This window comes from Taeniopygia guttata, chromosome 1A (genome assembly GCF_048771995.1).
Source record: "Taeniopygia guttata chromosome 1A, bTaeGut7.mat, whole genome shotgun sequence".
In the NCBI taxonomy this organism is placed as follows: Eukaryota; Metazoa; Chordata; class Aves; order Passeriformes; family Estrildidae; genus Taeniopygia; species Taeniopygia guttata.
Window position 1 is genome coordinate 57,298,805 of NC_133025.1, and position 21,598 is coordinate 57,320,402.

Genomic DNA, 21,598 nt, shown 5'->3' on the forward strand with positions numbered 1-21,598 from the left:
CTGCCACTGGAGAAAAAACACATTGCTGATTTTATTACAGAAACGTCACCTTGAGGAAAAATTCCAGTAGTGAGAACTGCCCTTGACTCTGAATGAGCCAGAGGCTGCAAAACAATGTCCCAGGTGTCTCTGTGGCAAGCAAAAAGAGCAAAGCACAACCACCATGTTCCTTGGAGAGTGACCCAGGGCTCCACTGGGCGCTCTTCATTACTGCAAACCAAAACACAGACAGCACAAACCAGGTCCTATCAGCAGCATAATTATCAAAAGAAACTCAGAGGCTTCTATCCCCTTCAGTCTCAGTCAAGAGTTACAGAACAGCTAGGGCTGGAAGAGACTTTAAAGATCACCCAGTTCAGGCAATTTGTCTCTCCACAGTGTAGTCTAGGGAAGAACATTCAGCTTGGTTTCAGCATCATGCAGAATACCCAACCCCGCTTCCCCTTTCGAGGCATTTTTCCTTTAAGATGTCTCCAGCAGAGGATGCTGTTGGAGCACAGGCTGCCAGGATTCAGTCCTTGACAGAGCTGCTGGAAGCCAACTCACTTAGGTCTGTATTTTGATAACATCAGAGTCAACAACTGGACTTAGACTAGACCACAGCATAACACATTGACTATAGACAATCACATCAGAAAAATAAGGATAATTTTCTTTCTTCCAGTAAGCAAGACAGAATCATGTGAATTTCTAAGTTAGAATAAGGGCATCAGGTAAGCTTGCCTAAGTCAGTAATACTTCCTTTCAGCAATTAAAGCAAAGCTATAAACAAAAGCTCATAAAAGCAACAAAACTAATTATGGTACTGAGGCTCAAGGGGATGGAGGTTGCATATGGAGTGGTGAGCACTGTTTACATTAGACAAGAGCAATCAGACACAATAAATAATAGACTTTATTTGGATATCCTTACTGGCATAATACTACTGCAGGAATAAAAAGAATACTTACCAAAACAAACAAACAAGAAAAAAAACAACCAACCAAAAAAAAAGACTCACTCAGCTTGTTAAAGAGTCTTTCCAAATAGCTTTCCAAAGCTTTTCATACAGCTTTGGGTCAATGATGTTTTCCAATTTGCTTCTGTGCAATATACCTAAATTGATCTAAGGAATACATTTCTACTATATAATTACTGGAACTCTGTACTGCTGAATCTGGCAATATGAAAAAAAATTAACATAAATATCTTATCCAGATACATACGGGTAATTTTTAAACTTGCTCCGGAGCTTTGTATCACCAACCTCCAGTTTATTTTGTGACATCTGTTTTAATGTGGCAATTCCAATGTTTCATAGAATTCCTTAGCATCACTCCCCACCAAGTATTTTTTTTCCCCAGGATCCCAGGTTTTGCAAGATTTTTACATGGGTAAAGTAAACCTAAAATCTTATAACACAAAGACAAGTATAGTCAAATTTTACTTTAATATACAATTTCATTACAGCAGTAGCATCTGGCACACAGCGTTCAGCCTGCAGTGCTGTAAATGGAACAATGATGACTTCTTAGGGGAGGTGGAAAAAAAGATGCCATCAAGTTAACATGCATTTTTCAGAATTTTCATTTGCATTTTTAACCCCTTTGAGACCAGTCAAATCATATACTTCCAATGGAAGTACCTCACACATAAAAATAGCCAAAAGGCTTTTTAGTCAAGTGGGGTTAACCAAGTTAGTTAGGTCTCATGAGCCTTGAAGAGACCCTGGTAAGACTGGTGAGCACTGGCCCGTGTGCCCTGAATTCTCATTGTACCGCTGCCTGCAGCAGCTGCTCTCTCATTCTGGGATCGCAGAAGAACCGGAGTTTGCGGGGTAAGAGCTTCACCTCCACAGGCATAGCTTCATACTCCTCATTATCAATGCCAAAGGATCCCTCAGTGCCCTGTGTGCAGTGACAGGTAAACATCAAACATAATTTCAGCAAGCTGTAATGCTGATTTTACTAATAAAACAGTTGAATACTTAGCTCAGTCTCAACCAAGATGACCCCCTGCCTCTGCCTTCCAGCCCATTTTCTCTCCACAACACAGGGAGACCCATCCTTCACTGCACAGAATGTATTAAGAGTCTGGTGCATGAGAGGTTACCTCACTTAGTTACTAATTAGTGATAATTAAACACTAGGAAGCTCTAATGACCTACATTGTTTATACTGAAGGATTCTTTTCTATTGGAACTACAATTATGTGCACTTAGATCTTGGGTCTGCCAGTGGTGACATAAACTAATCTGCAGAAATGCCTGTTAAGTAACTTCTATTAAATCCATGTTAAAAACCCCTTTCAGCATTCTTTTACTATATTGATCTGAAACATGAGATGCAAAGTAATTTACTGGCCAGGAATTACTCAGCAGTAGAATTTTCTCAAGTGTTTAATGCTGATAAAGTCACCATGTGATTAAACCATTCATCAAAATGGCAAGCTGATTTACCTAAAAACAGCTTCAGTGACTGCTTTGTGTGCCCTTGACTCACGGGAGGGCTGTGCTGTGTGGGTACTCAAACCAACTCCGAGGGAACTGGGACACCAGAGCAGCACAGACTGGAGGAACTGGTACAAGTTCTGGTACAAAGCAGTCCACTCCATCAACATAAGCTGGTAAGACTCATCTGGGCTGCCTCCAGTTCCTTCACTGGAGCTGGGCCATGGAATCAAACAGCACTGCTCTGTACCATGCACCCATGTTCTGAAGATCTTAGCAGCAGCTCAGTATGAACAGCTCATTTTATACCACAAATGGTATATGGCCCAGCTGTACTTAGCCCAGCACTGCAGAGTATTCTTTCAGAATCACAAATTTGCCATGGTCTGAATTCAGTGGAAGTATTAGGATGCTGGTTAATCATGACATCATAATTCATGATTTTTACTTGGTAGCAACAGATTTTTTTTGCCTTTCAACACATTCTTTATCCCTTAATATGGAATTATTTTGCCAAATGATAGATCATTTGAAAACAGAAATTATCTATGAGATTGATTTCATGTCCTTGTAAAAACAAGAAACTGTCCTCCCAGGGCCGCAATAACAGCTCAGAGGCAGGAAAAGATGAATCTAAATTACACAGGCAGGCACAGCTTTGTCTTCTTTGTCAGCTTCATTATTTCAAAGTTTTGAGGCACTTCCTCATACTGATCTCAGCTCCCCTGCCCTATCTTACCCTCCTTTGTCTCAAATATTTACCTTCTCTACAGCACAATGCCTTCTAGGGCAAAATGTACACATCCTCAGTGCTAAGGAGAAGAAAATCCACATATTACAGCACTACAGAATGTTTGAATCAACAGTGGATCATCTGGTCCAACCTCCCTGTTCAAGCAGGGTCATCCCAGAGCACAATGTACAGGATTGTGTCCAGATGATTCTTAAGTATCTCCAGTGAGGGAGACTCCACAACATCTCCGTGCAGTCTATTCCAGTGCCTGGTTATCTGCACAGTAAATAAGCTCTTCTTCGTGTTCAGGTGGGACAATACACTCAAGTAAGAGACCCTTTAACCACCATGACTGTCTTCATGAAAGATCTGCCACTATCTTCTGGCAGAACAAAGCTCCCCCTTTGGGTTTACAGACAATCTGGGGAACTTCAGTATATCTGTCCTGGCAAGGGACTCACTGGCTGCACTGTGGAACTGAGTGTCCCACTTGCAGTGTAATCAATCTCCCTGATTTAGAATAGGAATTTCTCAAAGCGCAGCATCAACAGGTACGAGAAACTAAGTGAAAGAGTTTTTCAGCTCTCTCAGCTCCTCACCTCTGGAAGTTGCAAGATACATCTGCTGGCTTGGATGCGCTGACTCCCTTCAGGGCACATGAGTGGATCACGCATCTTTTGACTTCTGTTCAAACCAAAAGACAGGTAAGGTAAGGACTTGCTTCTCTCAGAAACAGCCTTCTTCAGGGATGACATTTTATTGTGGTAAATCACTATGCATTTGGTAAACTTAGAGGTTATATATACAAATATTTGTGTGTTTAACTGTGAAAAAAGCAGAAGAGTCCTTCCCTCTTCTGATGCAGTCAATGCATATCATAATGGACTGACAGACTCCAACCAGCTTCTGCTCTGAGGCTCACTAATTATATTTGAACACTGAGCACAGTTTTGTGCTCTTCACTTCCATGCTGAACTGTGCACTTCCTGCAATGATTACCATCTCCTCATATTTCATGCACCTAAACTTACCAGCAACCTAAGCAACCTAAGCCAAAAAAAGATAGAATTATAATTATATTGAACCATTAAATTATCACCTAGAAACAAACAAAACCCCCACATTTTTATATCAAAACCAATCAGCATGACATTTCTTATCAGCTGCTTCTGTTATCACTCATGAAGAAATCCCCATCATTTTATCCATTCCAAATAACATATCCAGTTTGAAAGTTTCTCTCTCCTGGTGCCTGTGAGATTCTTGTCTATGTACTGTACTTATTTAAATGCTGTTCCTTTCCTACTTCTGCTGATGTCTAAAGTGAGCAGATAGAATGCAGTTTCCTATCTTGGAAAGCTAGTGTTGCAAGTGCCACGTGGTCTTTTTCAAGGCTTAGGCTGCTGTCCTGTCACTGGTTCAGCTGTTACAGAACAGTGAGTTGTGATTCCTTTTGCCCACAAGTGCTGCTGCAGGGTGAGCACAAGCTCTGGGCTGTGCTGACCTCCCTCTGGTCTCCTGACTGGCCACACACATAAGCTTTTGACTGACCCCTGGCAAAGGGTACACTGCACCCCAGGCAGCAGCCTCTCAGTCTGGACCCCTCTGCAGAAGACAGCAACACACAAACAGCAAAGAGAACAGCACAGAATTACAGTCTTAATACAGCACAACTCTCAAGCACGGCAGAATTATCACAGATATTTCTCTGACAGGCAATGCCTGCTGTCCCCAGATTTCCATCTCTAGACTGATATGAAAAAAAGTTGTATTTAGATATTGCCTAAGAAAAGAACTCACAAAAGCATGTCAGAATCTCCCTGTACATCAAGTCTTCTATGCCCTGAGGAAGGCATTGCCTCTAAAGTCACAGAAAATCCCAGAGAAGGAACATGAGAAGAGAGGGTTGAAACAGGAGATGAGAATCAAAGACAAAAGAAGAAAAGCAAAGGAAAGGACAGGGAAGGACAGAAGCAATATTAACTGTGGAAAGTTTGGTTTTAATCAAATATGTATACACTAAAAGATTGATGAGTGACTGTGAGGGAATTAAACATCCTCCAGCAATATAAATTATAAATCATTGATGGCATGCAATACTGTCAGTTTGTACAGTGCTGTTCAAACAAGCAGCAAGATTCCTCACTCAAAGTTTAACCTGCTTGGAGTTTAGTTTATCATACAAGATCCTAGATACATACAAGGCATACTCTGGTGAGTGAGCAGATTTTTTTGGCCAATGAAGGCGTATGAAGCTCTACAGAGATGTAATTGTGGGGTCAAGGTAAACTCAAAAGAGCCAAGACATAGAACTAAAGATTAATCAAAGGAGAACACTGGTAGAAGCAAGTAAGACAATTCCACCAGCAGTGATTGCCCCATCTTAATTCATTTCCCTTTGACTCTGCTCTTCATTCAAGACCAAACAGCAATGTGAAACAGGAACAAGACCAGAAGTCTAACAGCAAGTTTCCATTGATTATTGCATCCCAAATGCTGAACCACAAAAATACAGGCAGACAGAGAACAATATCTACTACTGCATGTAACACACAACTGGAACCTCATTTTCACATGAGGAAGTTAAGTGATTCAGAGTAAGACCTCTAACAAAAACCCCAGTTTTCTGCACTGTAGATGATAACTGTAATTGTGCCCTGGAGTGACAGCTCTCCACACTTCCACATACAGAACCTAAACTGGCTACCATGACAGGGATTACTGCTGCCACACTTTCCATGCCTGCTCTCCTTCCCTGCAGCACTTCTTAGTAAGCACTCCATTGTACACAACTCTTCTTCCCCCACCTCCTTTAAACATCAGCTCTATGACTGCTGTGGATGCTCTTCACACAGATCTGATCCACAGCCAGAGGGCACTTTTATACACCTGGGATGACCCCCTCTTTTATTTGAAATCCAACAGCAGCTGCCCTCTAGCACACTGATGCACCCCCACACCTCCCCAGACGAACACACACTGCCTGAGCCTCCATGGTAGTTTCCTGCTGGATGTGTGTTTTTTCTCTGTGTGACCCATCAGCTCTCATCAGCTCATGTCATGCCCTCTCCAGTTTAAAACCTTATCAGTGCAGATATCAAGGGGTTATTTCCCCTAAAAACCTTTTTCAACCCCCCAAATTCTGGTGTTTAAACTATGCACTAAAAAAGAAGAAAAAAAGAAAGAGCTGTTTCACACATTTCCAAAGACAAACCCGGTTGGTGCTAGGCAATAGGGGGCCTCTGATAATGGGCTTAACTCAAATCCAGCTGGCAAAGGCACAGTGGGACCTCTGAACACCCTGATTCTGCCTTGAAAAAACAGGGCACCTTTTCTCTGCTCTGACTCCTCTCTGTACAACTAACCATCCCCTCCCACTACTCCCCCACCCCCCACACCTCTCTTTGTCTTTCTTTGTTACCTACAGGCTTTTTGGCACTATTTAATCAAAAGAACTAGTTTCTCTGAACTTTGCTTGAACAGCTCAAAGCTTTCAGTACTGCCTCTAATTAGCTCTCAACAGCAGGGCAATGGTAATGCTCCCCATGCTCCCCAGAGGCTTTTTCTGCATGACACTGTAACTGCAGTCACAAAATGTGCCATACTACTGCAGCAAGCATGTCCAGTCAACACAGGAGGTATGATTTACACTGGGAATACACTTGAATATGCCTCCCTCAAGTCACACAAGCTCATCTACATTCTTCCGCTAGCAAAGTGTTTGAGAATACAGAATAGCATCTCCTTTATCTCTCTCCTTTACAAGACCAGACTCCTCTTGCTTCTGACAGGAAAACTACCTCCTCCTTTCCCTGTGTAGCCTTCAAAGCAACAAATCAGTGGCAAGCAACCACGGTCCACATGCTCATGCAATCTGAAAGCAGCTGCAGGTGGTAACCTGACTTATAGTGTATGCATAAGTCAGAAGATTTTATTCCCACCGAAGCTCCTGGGAGGCTCAAATAAGGGGCCTGAGTTGCCATTAGCATAATAAACAAGTATCTTGCAGGAATTATTAGGGTGATGACAAACAGGTAAAACTGCACTGAAATCCTCCCATTGATTTCACTAGAGGGAGCTCAAAGACTGAGAAAGCAGCAAATTAAAAGGTAATACAGAGAGGAGCTCTCCTGGATTTAGCAGGAAAATCTGTTGCTGGTAAAACCTGCATTGAAGACACAATGTATTTGTGAGTGGGATGTAAAGAAGGAGCTGAAAAAGGCAGCTCTGATTTGCTTCTTGTGAGAGCAGGAGGAACAAGCACACTACAAGACAACATCACAAGCATAAAGGAAGCAGTAACATTCACTTTCTCCACACTCTACTGCTTCATACCTGCAGCCTTTCTTATTCCACATACAAACAGGACCAATACATTTGCTTGAAGTCCCTGTTTAAATTCACATCTTCCAAAGCTCTTCCAGCTCAGACCTGATTTCTCACAAGAGCTATTGAGGCAAGGAAGCTCTTTTCTTAGAAGAGAGCCTGTCTAAACACAGTTCAAAAATTCCCAGGTACCACCAGTACAAACAACCAGCTCTGCGACCCAGCTCTCAATCCACTGAGCAGCTAGGGCTAAAAGATTCTAGGCTAAGTCTGCACAGCTGCCTATAAAACTCAGTAGGGACAGTAATATCCAAGCAGTACTGACTTACAGCAGCAGGGGAAAAGATGAAAGGTATAGCAAACTCAGAAGCTAGGAAGAACTCCTGGTTCTGGAGCTCTGCCTTGATTACAGAAACAGAAGATGAGTAAGAATTTTAAAGAACAAAAGTACCAGTCCCCGTGAACCAGTACTGACTGGTGTGCTTTGCAGTCCTCTACTTCTGAATTTGGCAGGACATTATGAGAGAAAACCAGCACGCTTTTCAGAGACTCTGTCCCCTTTTTGCAGCCTTCCCCTACTCACCCTCTGTGAACAAACTCCCCTTTGCTGACGCTCTCTGCTTCGATGCAAATGTCCATGCAGTCCTCAGTGCGCTGTGCAAAAAAGGATTCAGAGATCAAACAGTTAACATTTGAAAATGCCACACCCATGATACTGCAATATGTTCACACAATGGCCAGTCCTTTGTCCCGCAAAAGGAGGCAGAAGATACATTTCTGCATTTCATGCTTTATTCAAATCTCAATTTGAGGTTTGAATTAGAAATTACCGACAGTATTTTCCCATTAATGAATATTCAATAAATATCCCAAGAAGCAAAATAGTGAGTCACACTTGCTTGGCTTCTTGTTACATTTAAAAACAATAGCAGATCCCTTAGGCTTACTTATTAAATTTCTATTCAATGGGTCTTTCATGAATTTAAGGAATAGTACAATGATACAATACTTGGCCACCAAATATCACAGTAAGAGAATTCTAAACAATACAAATTGGAAATCAAAGTGACCTTGGTAACAACCCTTTAAACTCCTTACTTAGCTTCTTTCCTATTTACAGCCTGCCCTTAAACTGAGTATACAGTAGAGCTTTTTCCAGGAAAGCAATTTTGATTAAGTTGCAACTTATTTTTTTATGTATTTTAATATTTTTGTCCTGGCAAAGTCATAGTGTGCAGATGCAATCAAAATGACAAAAGTAAAAATCAATGCATCTATTAGTGTAACTTGGTTTATTCCTTTGCTGTTCTGCAGAGACATTGCCTGAGCTGCACCTGTATGGCTTTATCAGTTTCCCTTCAATGGGGCAGCCTCTGCAAGAATCTGAGGAGAGACACAGAGACAAGAGTGGCTGGCAGCATTCAGCAGATATGGCCTGGTATTGATTCCAGAGAGCTGCTTTGAGGGCCACAGGGACAAGGGTTTCAAGAGAGGGACTTCAGTGCAATAATAAGGGATCCACCCTTGTAGAAAAAGAAATGCTGTATCAAGATACTTCCAACTCTAGAAATGGGAAAGGACAACTGGTCTAACATGAACTTGTCAATTTTCCTAGGCTATGCAAGAGACCTGAGAACCCTACATCCCTTCTTTTAAAAAGCAATATTGAAGTGCATCTTGAAGGCCTAAGGAAGGCAAAACAAACAAAACAACAGAAAGAGTGTAAGGGCTAGGGCTAGTTTGTGGCAATCATATATTTTTTCCTGTTCTTGGTAGGTCTTTTACTTCACATCACTGGCTCCAATCCAGTTCAACAACCAAAACTCTAGTGTGTTCAAGTGCCACCTAGAAACCACTAAAAAATACCCAAATACTAGTATCTGTCTAGCTTCTACCATTAGTAGGACACTGACAGTCCAAATCATAAACCACGATGAAGAAGAAACTTAAGTTCATGTGCTATATTCTAAGGAGAAACCAGACAAACATTAAAAATCTGTATTGGCTTGTTTGGGTTCTTTTGGTCTGATCCTACAAGATAACCTATCAATATAACTCACATTTTCATGTTCTTAAAGACCCTGACTTCTAAGGAAGAAAAATGTTGTGGTAAGTTAACCTCATGTTAACATGGGTATAGTGGCAAGGGTTTCCTGCACCCTTGAGGAGGAAATGCAGGGAAGCTCGTGAGTATAGGATCACTTTAATTTTACAGGAAAATGCTTACACAGACTGACATCTATCCAAATAGCTTTCACAGCAGTAAAATTGCACCAAAACACAGGCATAAGCCAAAGACAGGTTCTAAAACACTGAATGAACAGCATGAACATGCTGAGGAGGTTATGACAGGAACAGTTCCTTTGATGTCTTGCTTCTATTCTTTCAACCACCTGCACTTCCTTTCCTTCAAATCAGTGTCCCTTCCCTAGCACCAATTATTTTTAACTCCACTCTGCAAAGTCGAAAGAAGAGAAATCAAAAATTCCAGCCAAACACTCAGGCTCAGCTTCCTTCCAGCAGCAGCTGATAAAAGAGAATCTCTCTCACATAGATGAAGAAGGAAAGGAATGCTTCTTGGTCTTTGTTTACTCATGGGAAATCCTAAAACTTCTATTTGGCTACTGAAACCTTGTACAAATTCTTTCTGATCCCACTGCATCCCAGTTTTACACTGGTCTCTTTTGCTTTCACACTGGATCTGAAACTTGCCCATTCCTGGATTCAATCATGGACCTCTTCTTGCATGAAGTAGTAAATGCCATTTATATAGACCCAAGAATGGGAGCAAGACAGGAAAACTCTGTGGGCAGGCAGCATTTGGAATCCAATTATGTTATGGCCTTACTGTTAGATCAAGATGCCTGTTCCGAGTTGCAATGGAAAGCTCAATGGTGGACAGCTTCAGTTCTTCCCAGTTCTCTGGGGCTACCTCCCGGGGGAATTCTGTGTATCAGGAAGAGAAGGTATCAGTCATTACGTGGAATTTAATTACACAGATCACTATGAAGCAGATGTCAGACACAAAAATCAGTCTGAGTCATTCTGACCACTAGTTTTATTTCTCTAAAATGTCAAAATTGTAAACAATTAAAAGGGAGCTTAGGAGTACTGAAGAAAATAAAAATACCATCAGCATTTATCACAGTATCAGAAAAGACTGTCAAGCACAGTACATCACAGCCTTGTGAATCCTTATGTCCAGGGATTAACAGATCTGGACTGGTGACAGGAACATTTAGAAAACCCACTAAATGCTAGTACCAAAAAAACAGGAATCCAGTGTTCAGGAGTCTATGGTAACACATTTTCTACAGGAGGCAGCTCCACAGTTTAATTCTCATATCCAGGTCACTTGGTTCATCTTCCCACATGCATCACCTCTGCTAGCCAAGGAGAAACAAGGTATTTGCACTAGACTGTGCAAAATACCCACTCTCTTCCTCCTGTGCCCTGACACGTGCACTGCCCAGACAACAGCCCAACCCAAGAGAGGCTCAGAGAACCCGAAGTTTATGGTACAGAAAGAATTTAACATAGATAAATTCAGGCCTTCTGCATGGCCCAAATTTTACTGTTCTAATTAAAGTAACATTTGTTGCTCTGTGTCAGCAACTCTCCCCACCCGGGAACAACAAGGGCTGCCCCTCTCTGCCCAGCTCACTAAGAAGCCATTCTGCTGGAAGATTTCACAAAGCTCACCCAGAAATGCCAAGTATCCTCAATGGATGCCTCCACTGCAATGGCAACTCTGAGTCCAGGGAATGCCCTGGGTTCTTTACAAGTGAGTATTTGCTTATGAGACCACAAACTCTGGCAGGACTACTCTGTTCCATTTCTCACAGATGCCACTACAACTGTCTTGACAAAAAGCACAGTTTTAAAAAATAAAAACAGGAAACAAACAAACAAATAACAGTAACTAAAAAGAGAGCAGTAAAGTAGACATGCCATCCACACAACACAGCCCTGGATCTGTTAGAGGAGTAGAGCCTGCATGTGAGTTTATGCCAGAACACACCCAGCCCACCTTTTGGAGATGACCAGTATGATCTAAGTCGTCTGTAAAGCCTCACATACAAAGGAGGTCTGGATGATTTCTCCTCTGGCTCTTCTGGAGGTCTCTCAGTTGGACCCAGGTACATGAGAGCAGCTTGATGTTTCTGAGGCCACTCCTTGGATTTACACGGGAAGAAAAGACAGAAGATAAAAGGGCATTTTGTTTAGGGCATTAGCTGTTTATTCTGTTTAGTCCTGTAGCCTACTTATTGTGTACTCACATGTAGTCCTGCAGAGGTACTCAGAACCCCACCACTGCCTCAGCCTATTTTATGGCTCTCTCCAGTCTCCAGGTTCATTGGTGAGATGACATTTCTGCAGCTTCAAAAATACTACCCACAGTTCCCAAATCCACTAATCTAACCCTTCCCTGCACAGAAGCAAGGGCACTTTCCCCTCTACAGAGGGTGAAGGGATGTTTCCTTTGCTGCTGATGTGGCAGAGTGACACAGCTGCTTCTGGCTAAAGGGAACAACCCAAACCAGCCAGGTCAATAGGAATGTCTGAAAGCACAGTTGGTTTCTGCCTGGCAAAAAGGCAACCTCAAAGAGCAACTGCTCAGCAGGATCCAGTGCAAACAGACAGAGCCTACAGTGCTGTGTGCAGCCAAGGGGCACTAAAACCTGACAGGCCTTTGTTCTCCAGCAACTCAAACAATCCAGACCTGACCTGATAGTCAGGTGCTTCTAAACAGCAATAGAACAGCTCTTAAGGCAAGTCACATGAGCTTTATAAACTATCTTTAAAAAAAAAGGGGAGAAAAGAAAAAAAAGTACTAACACATTATTCTTGGTGATACTTCAGACTCCAATACCAGGGTTACAGAACAACCTTAGCTTTTGAAATATCTCCAGACACCGACAAAGTTTATTTCCTGTCATTGTTTTGAAAATAATTTCTGAAATGCTCCAACCATATGACTTAGGGAGGGAATAATTTAATTGGTTTTTAAATTTATATACTAAAACAACACAGCCAAGAGCTCACATGAACTCAGTACAATTATTTTTCTACGTACAAAACTTCAGAAGTAGTTTTGGATCATATAGCACAGGTTGTTAAACTATTTCACCTCACATCTCTGAGAGCAAGGAAGGACTCCACTCTCATGCTTACATAATAAGCAGGACAAACAGAGGTTGTATCAGTAGGGCAGTACACAAACAATAAATATTAATTATTAAATGGAAAAGCAGCAATGCTGTGATAATTTAAGCCTGTGTATTTTAGAAGAGATGATAACACTCATAACAATACCCCTACCAGTATAAGAGGTGGTATTTCCAATTACACTTTTTTTCAGCTATAGGGTCATCCTGTTTCAAGAGACACCCCCACTAAAACCAAAAAGTATGAAGTGTGGAGCAGCAAACACAAGCCAGGAAGAGATTAAATTCAACAGGCTGGAGACACTTCTTGTAGAAATTAACAGAATGATAACTTAAGAGGCACATAAAGCAATGTGAATATCACAATTAGGTGAGATCAGGTAGAAAGTTTTCTATCTAAATGGCTGAAAAAGTGGGCACTTCTCTTTAGCCTTTAGCAGGTTAAACAGATCTTTTTAATGTACAATTAATAGCTCACCAGAGAAATCCACTATCACCAGCCCCAGCTGAGCCTAAGGACTCAAAGGAAGTGAGAAAGGAGGTAGACAGAAAAGAAGAATAGGTTTCTACCTAGAATGGCAGAACACAGAAGCATAACCTTAAATTTTCTGCGGATGAGAGGAGGGGGAAAACCCACCCCAAAACTTTTCTGGATACATTACTATTAAGTCTCCCTTTACAGGAGCTGCCTATAAAAGGAAGCATTGGCATTGTCAAAGACAGCATGGCTAGACTGCACTATTTGATCTGTACCAGCTCCTGGGCATTTTCACTGCCTTTCAGGAGGTTCCTTATATGTTCAGAGAATAGAAAAACCATGTGAATGAAAATGCCTTACCTCTAATGCAGGTCAAATTTTAATCTTTCCAGGATCAATTTTAAGCAACAGAAAAGTTTAAGGCAAGATAAAAGCTATTCATCTTCATGTTCATTTTACTACACAAGGAAGCCTGATTATCCATGTGCATGAGCAGTCTAATTATAGACCCGTCTGCCAGATGAATAAATCAGACTGAAATGTTATTACAAAGACCGTTGAGAAAATGTGGCTGAGCACTTTAGCACTTCACTGCTGCCCAGCAGTTTCATAGGGGGTTATTGGCTTCCCCTGGTGATTGTGCAGCAAAAATTTAAAAATATTTTTAAAAGTATTTCTCTTCCCCTTCCTCTCTTCAGAAATAAGTCTATCAATTGGTAGGCTTTTTAGCAAGTTGAGTTTTAGTACCATTCTATACTGTTACCAGAATCCTCCAGGAAAGCTTGCAGATAGATTATACAAAGCAAAGTCAGCCTGTTGATTTCCCAAACAAAAACACATTCCTCACAATTAATGTTTACCTTAAATGTACTGAAAAAATGAGCTGCTTTGGTTTTCAGAGGCCCAAGGTACCAGTACCTGAAAAAAGAACAGAAATAGAACTTCTAAGATATCCAGGGGTCGATACTGGGAAAGGGAGAAACTTCACGAAGTCAGAGCACAGACTTGTTTGCCACTGAGTCAGCGCTCCCTGACAACCTTAAGCTCTTTGCTACTGTAACATAGTTTCTACACATCACCAGCAGCCTAGCAATGACATCCCAGTCCTGAGTTACACATCACCAAAATGCAGTGTATCATCTTCACTATGGGCAGCAGGACATCTCACTATCAGAATTTTACTTTGTTATGTGAGACAACTGGGGATGATTTGAATGTTTGTGGTCTAACAGCTGGTGGTGTACATCTCCACAATATGCAATACAGTATATTTACAAAGGTCAGAGGAAACAAACAAAAACCCCAAAAGCTTCAGTGACAAAAGAACCAGCAAACATTCATTAGCCCCAAAGGAATCTCACATGGAAAATAGGGTTTTACAAAATAAAACTCCTGCCAGCCACACGGCACAGTATAGAATCTAAAGATGTGACTGTATTTAGGCAGGCTTGGCACACATTTTGATCACTGTCTTTCACCAAAGAGGGTCAACAAAGCACATTGAACACCACCACCAGCTCAAGAGTACCACAGATCTAAGGATCTCATTAACCATTGAGGCATGCAATTGTGCCACCACTCCTCTCAAGCCTTGAAATGGTCTGTAAAATAGTAACAGCACCAGGTCTCCAGCAGCACAGTCCTTAGCAGAGGGATAGTCAGACACACTTCTGGAACTGTGTCTTATGGCTTAACTCCCTTTGAGTTCTTTTCAGTTTAAGATCAGCTGCACTGGAACACACCCAATGTTTTTAGTCCAATAACCCATCTCTCACAGGGAGCAAAGGTGGATGAAGTGGGAAAGTATAGAAACAGGACAAGCACATGAGGATTTTGTTTCAAGCAGACTCTGAGCATCTGTTCTTTGGTGCTGAAGTGCTTTCCAAGCTGGACATGTTTCTCTGCATTCAAAAACATTTATGGAAGGAAGCAAGGCTTGAGGATGTTCATGTGCCTCATGAACCAGAGGTGCTGTCATGCCTCCAGTACTGAGCCCAAAGGACTCTTACAAAAGGGAAGTGCTGCAGGGAAAGATGTTTAGGCTGACACCAGGAGAGAACTGGGGCATGGGCAGTAAGCCCAGCAGGAGTGTGGAGCAGAGAGAAGTGCACTTCCTTGAACTGTGGGCTGCAATTAGCAGAAGAGCCTGCAGCACAGCCAAGTCAGCACCTACACAGCCCACTAAGACTGTCCCTGGCTTCTCAGGGACAAATCTGACCATTTACTGCATCTCCCTCATTCCCTTTTAAACCTACTCAAACATTTGCCAGACAAACTCCAGAGGTTTGCTACCTCTTCCTGACAATGACAGCTCATTCACAAAGCTGCATTTCCTCCATAAGAGTTTGGGGAGTGAGCTGCTTTGGCTCTGCTGCTCCTTCAGCATATAATGCCTGTCATTTGATACACAGACAGTGACATGTTAAATGCCCATTTGGAGAAAGCCCAATAATTGTGAGTTTAGCATTCAGAGAACAGTAATCAGATAGCACAGTCCATGCCATTTCTGGCAGGAACCTGAAGGCATTTCTACTGCATCTGATGTCCCTGGTTGGAATTGAGTTTCAGAGTACACACACAGCTTTTCATTGGCAGATGATGAAAAACAATGGCCAATTACTTTACTTAGATTTTACTCAAGGGAGAGATTTTCTCCCTCTTACAATCCGAATAAAGTTCCAGAAGCAGATACCACAATGTAAGAAGAAAGTAAATACTTAAAAGAACAGGTCAGCACCAAGTAAGCGTTTATTTCAAATTACAAGAATTCTGATACATCTTACACTCCCCTGTGTGCAATACAAGACCTAGCAAGAGTGGGTGCCTCTAGCTGTCATATGCCTACATTCAAAAAAAGACTTACTTGAGAGAGGAGAGTGTGTCTTTTCAGGCAACAGATACTAAAAAGCGTACAGTTTCAAAAAATAGTATTTTCTTACTTGCTAACTTTAACTCCTGCATCTCTGTAAGATCCCCATCTTAAACCAGAGACTGCAAACACAGGCTGTTCCTTTTCTCCCTATAAAGAAAAATAAACATTGCAAAACTGCTTTCTCTTACCTTTTTTCCAACTTTATTTTCTGAAGTTGGAAAAATAGCACTGCTACATAAAAACTTCTGTTAAATTTCTACACAAATTTAACAGAAATTTAACAGAAGAGGTATGACAGAGAGCTAACAGCAATAAAGCTTAACAGAATTTAAGCACTGTAGATTCCATCTGCTCCAGGAAGGAATAAAAGAGGTGAAGTTTTGAACAGGTAGCCTGAGTTTACACACCCAGCAATGGTCATTTCATATTGTGGATTTGACTGTTAGCCAAAAGCAAGGAGCTCTGCACAGTGACACAACGCTCTTGCTGTAGAAATGTCCATTCTACAACTGAACAGAAAAATCATATTCAGTAACCATACAAGGCATAGTCAAAGATTTTCCCATTTTGCATTTTTCCATTTGTCAAAGAAAGCTATTAACTTCACAATCCACATGAATGCATCAAATCAGCAGACAGCTACTGCTAACTCTCATCATTGCCACAGAAATACCAGTGTAGTAAGTTTTGTTTTCATCAATACTCTCTGAGTCTCAAACAAAGGCAATGTTGAGGCATTCTAGTGTTTTCTTCTGTATAGATTGTCTGATGCCACAGCACATGGTGGAGAAATGACTGCCAGCAGAACTGCTGATATCATAAACTAAAATTCATAACAGCAATACACAGAGGAAAACCTGTCCATGTAAACATAAAAACATCAGAATAGGAAAGTTTTAGGAACATTGGTTTCCAAATAAGAGATGCTTTCACCTTAATCTGCAAGACGTCAAGTGGAACTGTCTCTCCTTTCAAAATGGCCAATGTAGCATTAGTAATATGTCTGCAAAACAAACAGGAAAAAAACAAGGAAAACAAACAGGAAGAAAGGAAATGAGTAAGCTTTAAAACCACTTCTGTTTTTTCAGCAAATTCCACTATGAGTCCAGGTAGGGCTTTTTTCCAGTAAAAGTAAAAACCCCAGGGGAATGTGCCACACTTAACTGAAATCAGAAAGCAAAATGAGTGGTTGCAACACATGACAAAACCTAACAAACAGCAAAATACACAAAACAGCAAAAGGAAATTATCAGCCTAAGCTTTTGAGATATTCCTCCTTTTTGCAGGTCAGAGGCCAACTGTGTTACCTCCTGTTTCAGATACTTAAAACACACAAAGGACCCAAATCACAGTTTTATTTTAGTGGTAACAAGTATTACAGCCTGGGAGAGAATGGGACAGCATGACTGGTCTCAACTCATGTGTCTCAGGTTGAACTGCACTAGTATGTGCTAATTTATTTTGAGGTTTTTAATCAACATAAATCTACCTATTAGCAGCACTCTTATAGTTTAGGTCTCTATTAAGTTGTGGACAGTAGCCAGGGCACTTTATCATTTCAAGTTGTAAAGATTTTGTAACCAAAGTCCACTAAATAGTCTGTGTTCAAACCTTGAAGCACATACTTGATTGAAATCCCTTCCTTGTTTTCAAAGTTGGGTAATATTTAGTTTCCACGCTGCATACAGTAATCCAATGCAAAACATTGGATTACTGCCAGCATCAGTCCCACCAGTGTCTCAGCTGGAGACGGAAAAATGCAGTTTTCATATCCAGCCCAATATTCATTTGAATCAGTGGGAGAAACTGCCCTTGGTTTCATCAGGATAACAATACTGAGATAGATAAGGAAGCTGTTCTTCCCACAGCCCATCTTCTCTCCCAGCTCTTATCTTTCTCTAAGACCTTTATAGTTCCTACACTCCAAAGTAAAAGAGTGCTGAAGGAACCAAAGTCCAAATATTTCTTAAAAAAAAATATCACTTCTGCACTTCTTAACTCAGGCTCTGTTACCGGTGCAGGTTGTTAAGCAGCCCATTGACCAAATTACCTTCAACTTCACCAGTGTGCTGCAGTCCCAGCTGCACAGTTCATTACCTTGGCACAAGATCATCCATTTCAAACAGCTTCTTTAGAACCCAAACATAAATTATTATTTTAATCTTAGCTGCTGATAACAGCCTTGTCCACCTTTCTGAGCTTCAAAGCACTCTGGTAGTTTAATGAAGGATGTTATGCCAGTCGACTCATGGGTTTTACGTATGATGGATACCAGCAAGGGTTCCACAAAGAACAATGTTAATGAGTTACTGGGAGAGTGAGAGTGAAAAGATTTCAGGATCAAGAAGAAATATATTTATTATTATGAGAGGAAAAGAAGGGAAAAATTGAAAAGAAATGAAGTATGGAGAAAAGAAAGATTGACTCCCTTTTCTCTTTCTAAGTGGACAAAACAATCCTGCAACAAACTGAACTGCAGGCAACAGATACCACCAGCCTGGACCATATTGAGGATGCTGGAGATAAGAACTGGGCTGTTGGATTACTGCCAGCATCAGTCCCACCATATAGAAAAGTCAGTTCTGCCCTGCAAAAGTCAGTAATGGGAGCCAGCCTTTCCCATATTGCTGTATGCCTTACTTTGCAGGTCCTAACCAGGCAATATGTGGACCAATTTCTAGAATTCTTAGACTGGAGAAGGGTCAGAAAGAGGACTTATTTTTGGCTTATTTTGTTATATCCTTCCTATATCCTTGTCATATCCTTTCAGCTATTCCTAAGAGGCCGATTCTTTTAATCCCTTTTTCTTTTTAAACTCTGAGCATCACATGATCACAGAGAAATTAGCCACAGCAAATAATTTCTAATAATACATACATTTCCTTCTTTTAATTTTTAGTCAGTATTTGGAAGTCATTAACTCAGGTAAGTCCAGAGAATCATCAGGCTCTGCCAACTTCTATGTAACACAGAAGAAAAAGAAAAGTATCAAGCTACCAAGAAGCACTGCTTCTTTAAAACAAAGAACCATGTTTCAGAAACATGTCATACTTACTGGACTTGATTTGTGCTTTCAGGGTACAGTGTGTGGCTCAAAGTGCAAGTTTTTCCAAGGGGTATGAATCCTATAGGAATCTTACTGAAGGCAGCCTGGACACATAAGGAGAGTAAATTAACATTTGCATGAAGCTTCCTGTGTGGAGATCACAGTTGTGTCTGGCATCGCCCCTTTGGCACTGAGCACCAGGCACTTCCTCACACAATGACTCAGAACATGGCACCCAAATCTGTGAAGCCACCACTGCCAACTGGGTACAAAGGAGCTCTCTGTAATCATTAAGAGCATTGTTACATGCATTTTGGCAGCCACATCCCAACTAATGCATGGATTCTGTCAGCACTCTGCCATCTTTCTTAATACTGATGGTGGCATCACAGGCTCCGAATCCCATTTACCCCTGCAGAAATCTGCTTTGACAGAGTAACCTTGCACAGCAAAGAGATTTTCTCACTTAAGGAAATGAAATTAATTGATTCCTCTGCCATCCAAATCATGAAGCAACAGAAGGTCTAATTTTTGGAAGTCACTGACCATATTATTTTTCTGTACAGCTGTTCAGCAAAAGGGCTTGTTGAAGGAGCAAGTTATTACCCTGTACTTCATCTCAAACCTTGATTTTTGAAACGTGTCAGCAAACCAGTGCAAACTACCCCATACCCCAGTGCAGCACGCCCCTCCTGGGGGATGCTGCCAGCAGCACCAGGACACAGCCAATCCGCAGCCACTTGGGAATTTCCCTCTCACAGCACACCCAACCCCTCTCCCTTGCTGTGTCCGTGTCACTTGAGAGTGCTACCACTCTCAAACACCCTGCTCTCATTTTCTTCAGCACGGCTTTGCAGTGTGCAGATGTGAGGCTGTTTGCAGCTCCTGCAGTCAAGCTCTGCTCCCCTGGCTGCTAGGAACAGGGCTTCTGCAATACCTTGCACAGGCTCTTAGGCAGGCAACAGTGGTGGGACATCTCCAAGGGAAAAAGGAAGCAGGGCACAGAGAGAGGGAGCTCGAGTGCAGATCTCTAATCCTAGGACAGAGTGACACGAAGGACAAGAATTCCTTGGCCAAAGACATGAAGTGACACAGTGACAAATACTACAATGCAGTATTGCACCCATAATTGTGCTACTGCAAAATGATCCAAGCTACATCAGGATAAGAAGCCAAAAAAATAAAGAGAAAATAGCCAGTAGAGCCTCTAAACTTTGCTTCCACTATTGTCGGATTAAAAGAGTCTCAGGATCCAACTATAGTAATATTAGATTTAAAACAATGATGTATCAGAATTTATATAACTAGCCTTCCTTTAAAAATATTGACTTGGTTGCAGAGTCCCCCTTGTCACATTCAGACAAAGCAAATGCCTAAACAGATACAATTCCAGCTGCCAAGGGTATCATCATAATCTTGTCTGGATCATTTAATTGAGTTTTTGCCAGCTCCTGCCAGAAGGTTTTGGGAACAATGATTCCCTCCTTTCTTCAATAACACTGTCCTCCCACTTTAAAAAGAAAAATCTCTCTCATTTCCATTCAGAGTGATCCACCTTGAGAGGTCAAAATTTGCTTAGTACAGCCATCTGCATAGGTAGGTATGCACTGCTTGAAGAAACATCAAAGCAATCCCAAAGCAGTAGGAGTGTGACCATAACTGAATTCAGTTTCAAGTCTCTACAAATACAAGAAAAACATGTACTTTTGCCCAATGCTTGTGCCAAACAAAGTGGCATGCACAGCTGGTCTATGGGTCTTTGAAAATTGAGCATTTGGCTTCTCCACAATCCCTGCTCTGACACTGGAAACTTCCCAAAGCCATGGCTTGGGAGTCACTGCACTCCCTCAGAAAGGGAACAAAGAACAGCAGGCAGCATTGCAGGACAGCAGCCCAGCTGGACTGTTGCACAGCAAGATAGCTCTAGAGCAGTAAGCAAAGTATTTGCTGGAGGCAGCTGAGGCCAAGAGATCACAGGGGATGCACAAGACACTCCAAGAAATAAACACAGTTTTTAAAATGACACCTTCTCACCTCATCTGCTCTACGCAGAAGTCCAGTTATGACCTGAAAAACATGGGAAATGCTCTAAGAATTTTATTTTTCAGTTACAGTAAGAAGCTATGAAATTCTTAACCATGTTTACTCTTTGAGAAGATTTAAGGAGCAGTTACTCTTTTATGGAAGGTGCTACAGTTGTTTACATGGGAAAGGAGGAATGTTCAGCCTGCAAACTTGCTGGAAACAGCAGGTTTATGACTGTGCCTGAGTACATGCTGGTACCACAACCAATGGCAGCGTAAATGTTTTAAGACTGAATGATGCTTTGCATAATGCAAAACCAGCACTGGTCAGTACAATTAGCAAAAGGCCAGAATGAACCTACAGATGTATTCTGATCTCTTTCTCTTAAGGTCATTGCATTCATTTAGCCATTGTCTTATGAAATCAGTAGTTAAAAACCAGGAACTGTCTGAATAAAATACAGTCTTTTAAAAGAGAGTATCCCCCAGTTCTGCTCCTGCCATTAATCATCTTGACAATAGG

At 41.4% G+C, this 21,598-nt stretch overlaps 1 protein-coding gene across 2 annotated transcripts in view; it reads right to left on the bottom strand.

Annotated features, from left to right (window-relative positions):
- Nucleotides 1–1,410: 1,410 nt before the first annotated feature.
- Nucleotides 1,411–21,598, bottom strand: part of AGK (acylglycerol kinase) — a 35,425-nt gene continuing 15,237 nt past the window's right edge. For both annotated transcript variants that reach the window (XM_002197535.6, XM_030263311.4), the window contains exons 6-15: nucleotides 21,086–21,118; nucleotides 19,061–19,155; nucleotides 16,939–17,008; nucleotides 16,073–16,152; nucleotides 13,994–14,051; nucleotides 11,518–11,662; nucleotides 10,336–10,433; nucleotides 8,071–8,141; nucleotides 3,761–3,845; nucleotides 1,411–1,886 (exon numbers count right to left, since the gene is read on the bottom strand). In XM_002197535.6, the coding sequence (XP_002197571.3) occupies nucleotides 1,749–1,886; nucleotides 3,761–3,845; nucleotides 8,071–8,141; nucleotides 10,336–10,433; nucleotides 11,518–11,662; nucleotides 13,994–14,051; nucleotides 16,073–16,152; nucleotides 16,939–17,008; nucleotides 19,061–19,155; nucleotides 21,086–21,118 (873 nt within the window). In that variant the 3' untranslated portion in view covers nucleotides 1,411–1,748. The remainder of the gene's footprint in view (nucleotides 1,887–3,760; nucleotides 3,846–8,070; nucleotides 8,142–10,335; nucleotides 10,434–11,517; nucleotides 11,663–13,993; nucleotides 14,052–16,072; nucleotides 16,153–16,938; nucleotides 17,009–19,060; nucleotides 19,156–21,085; nucleotides 21,119–21,598) is intronic.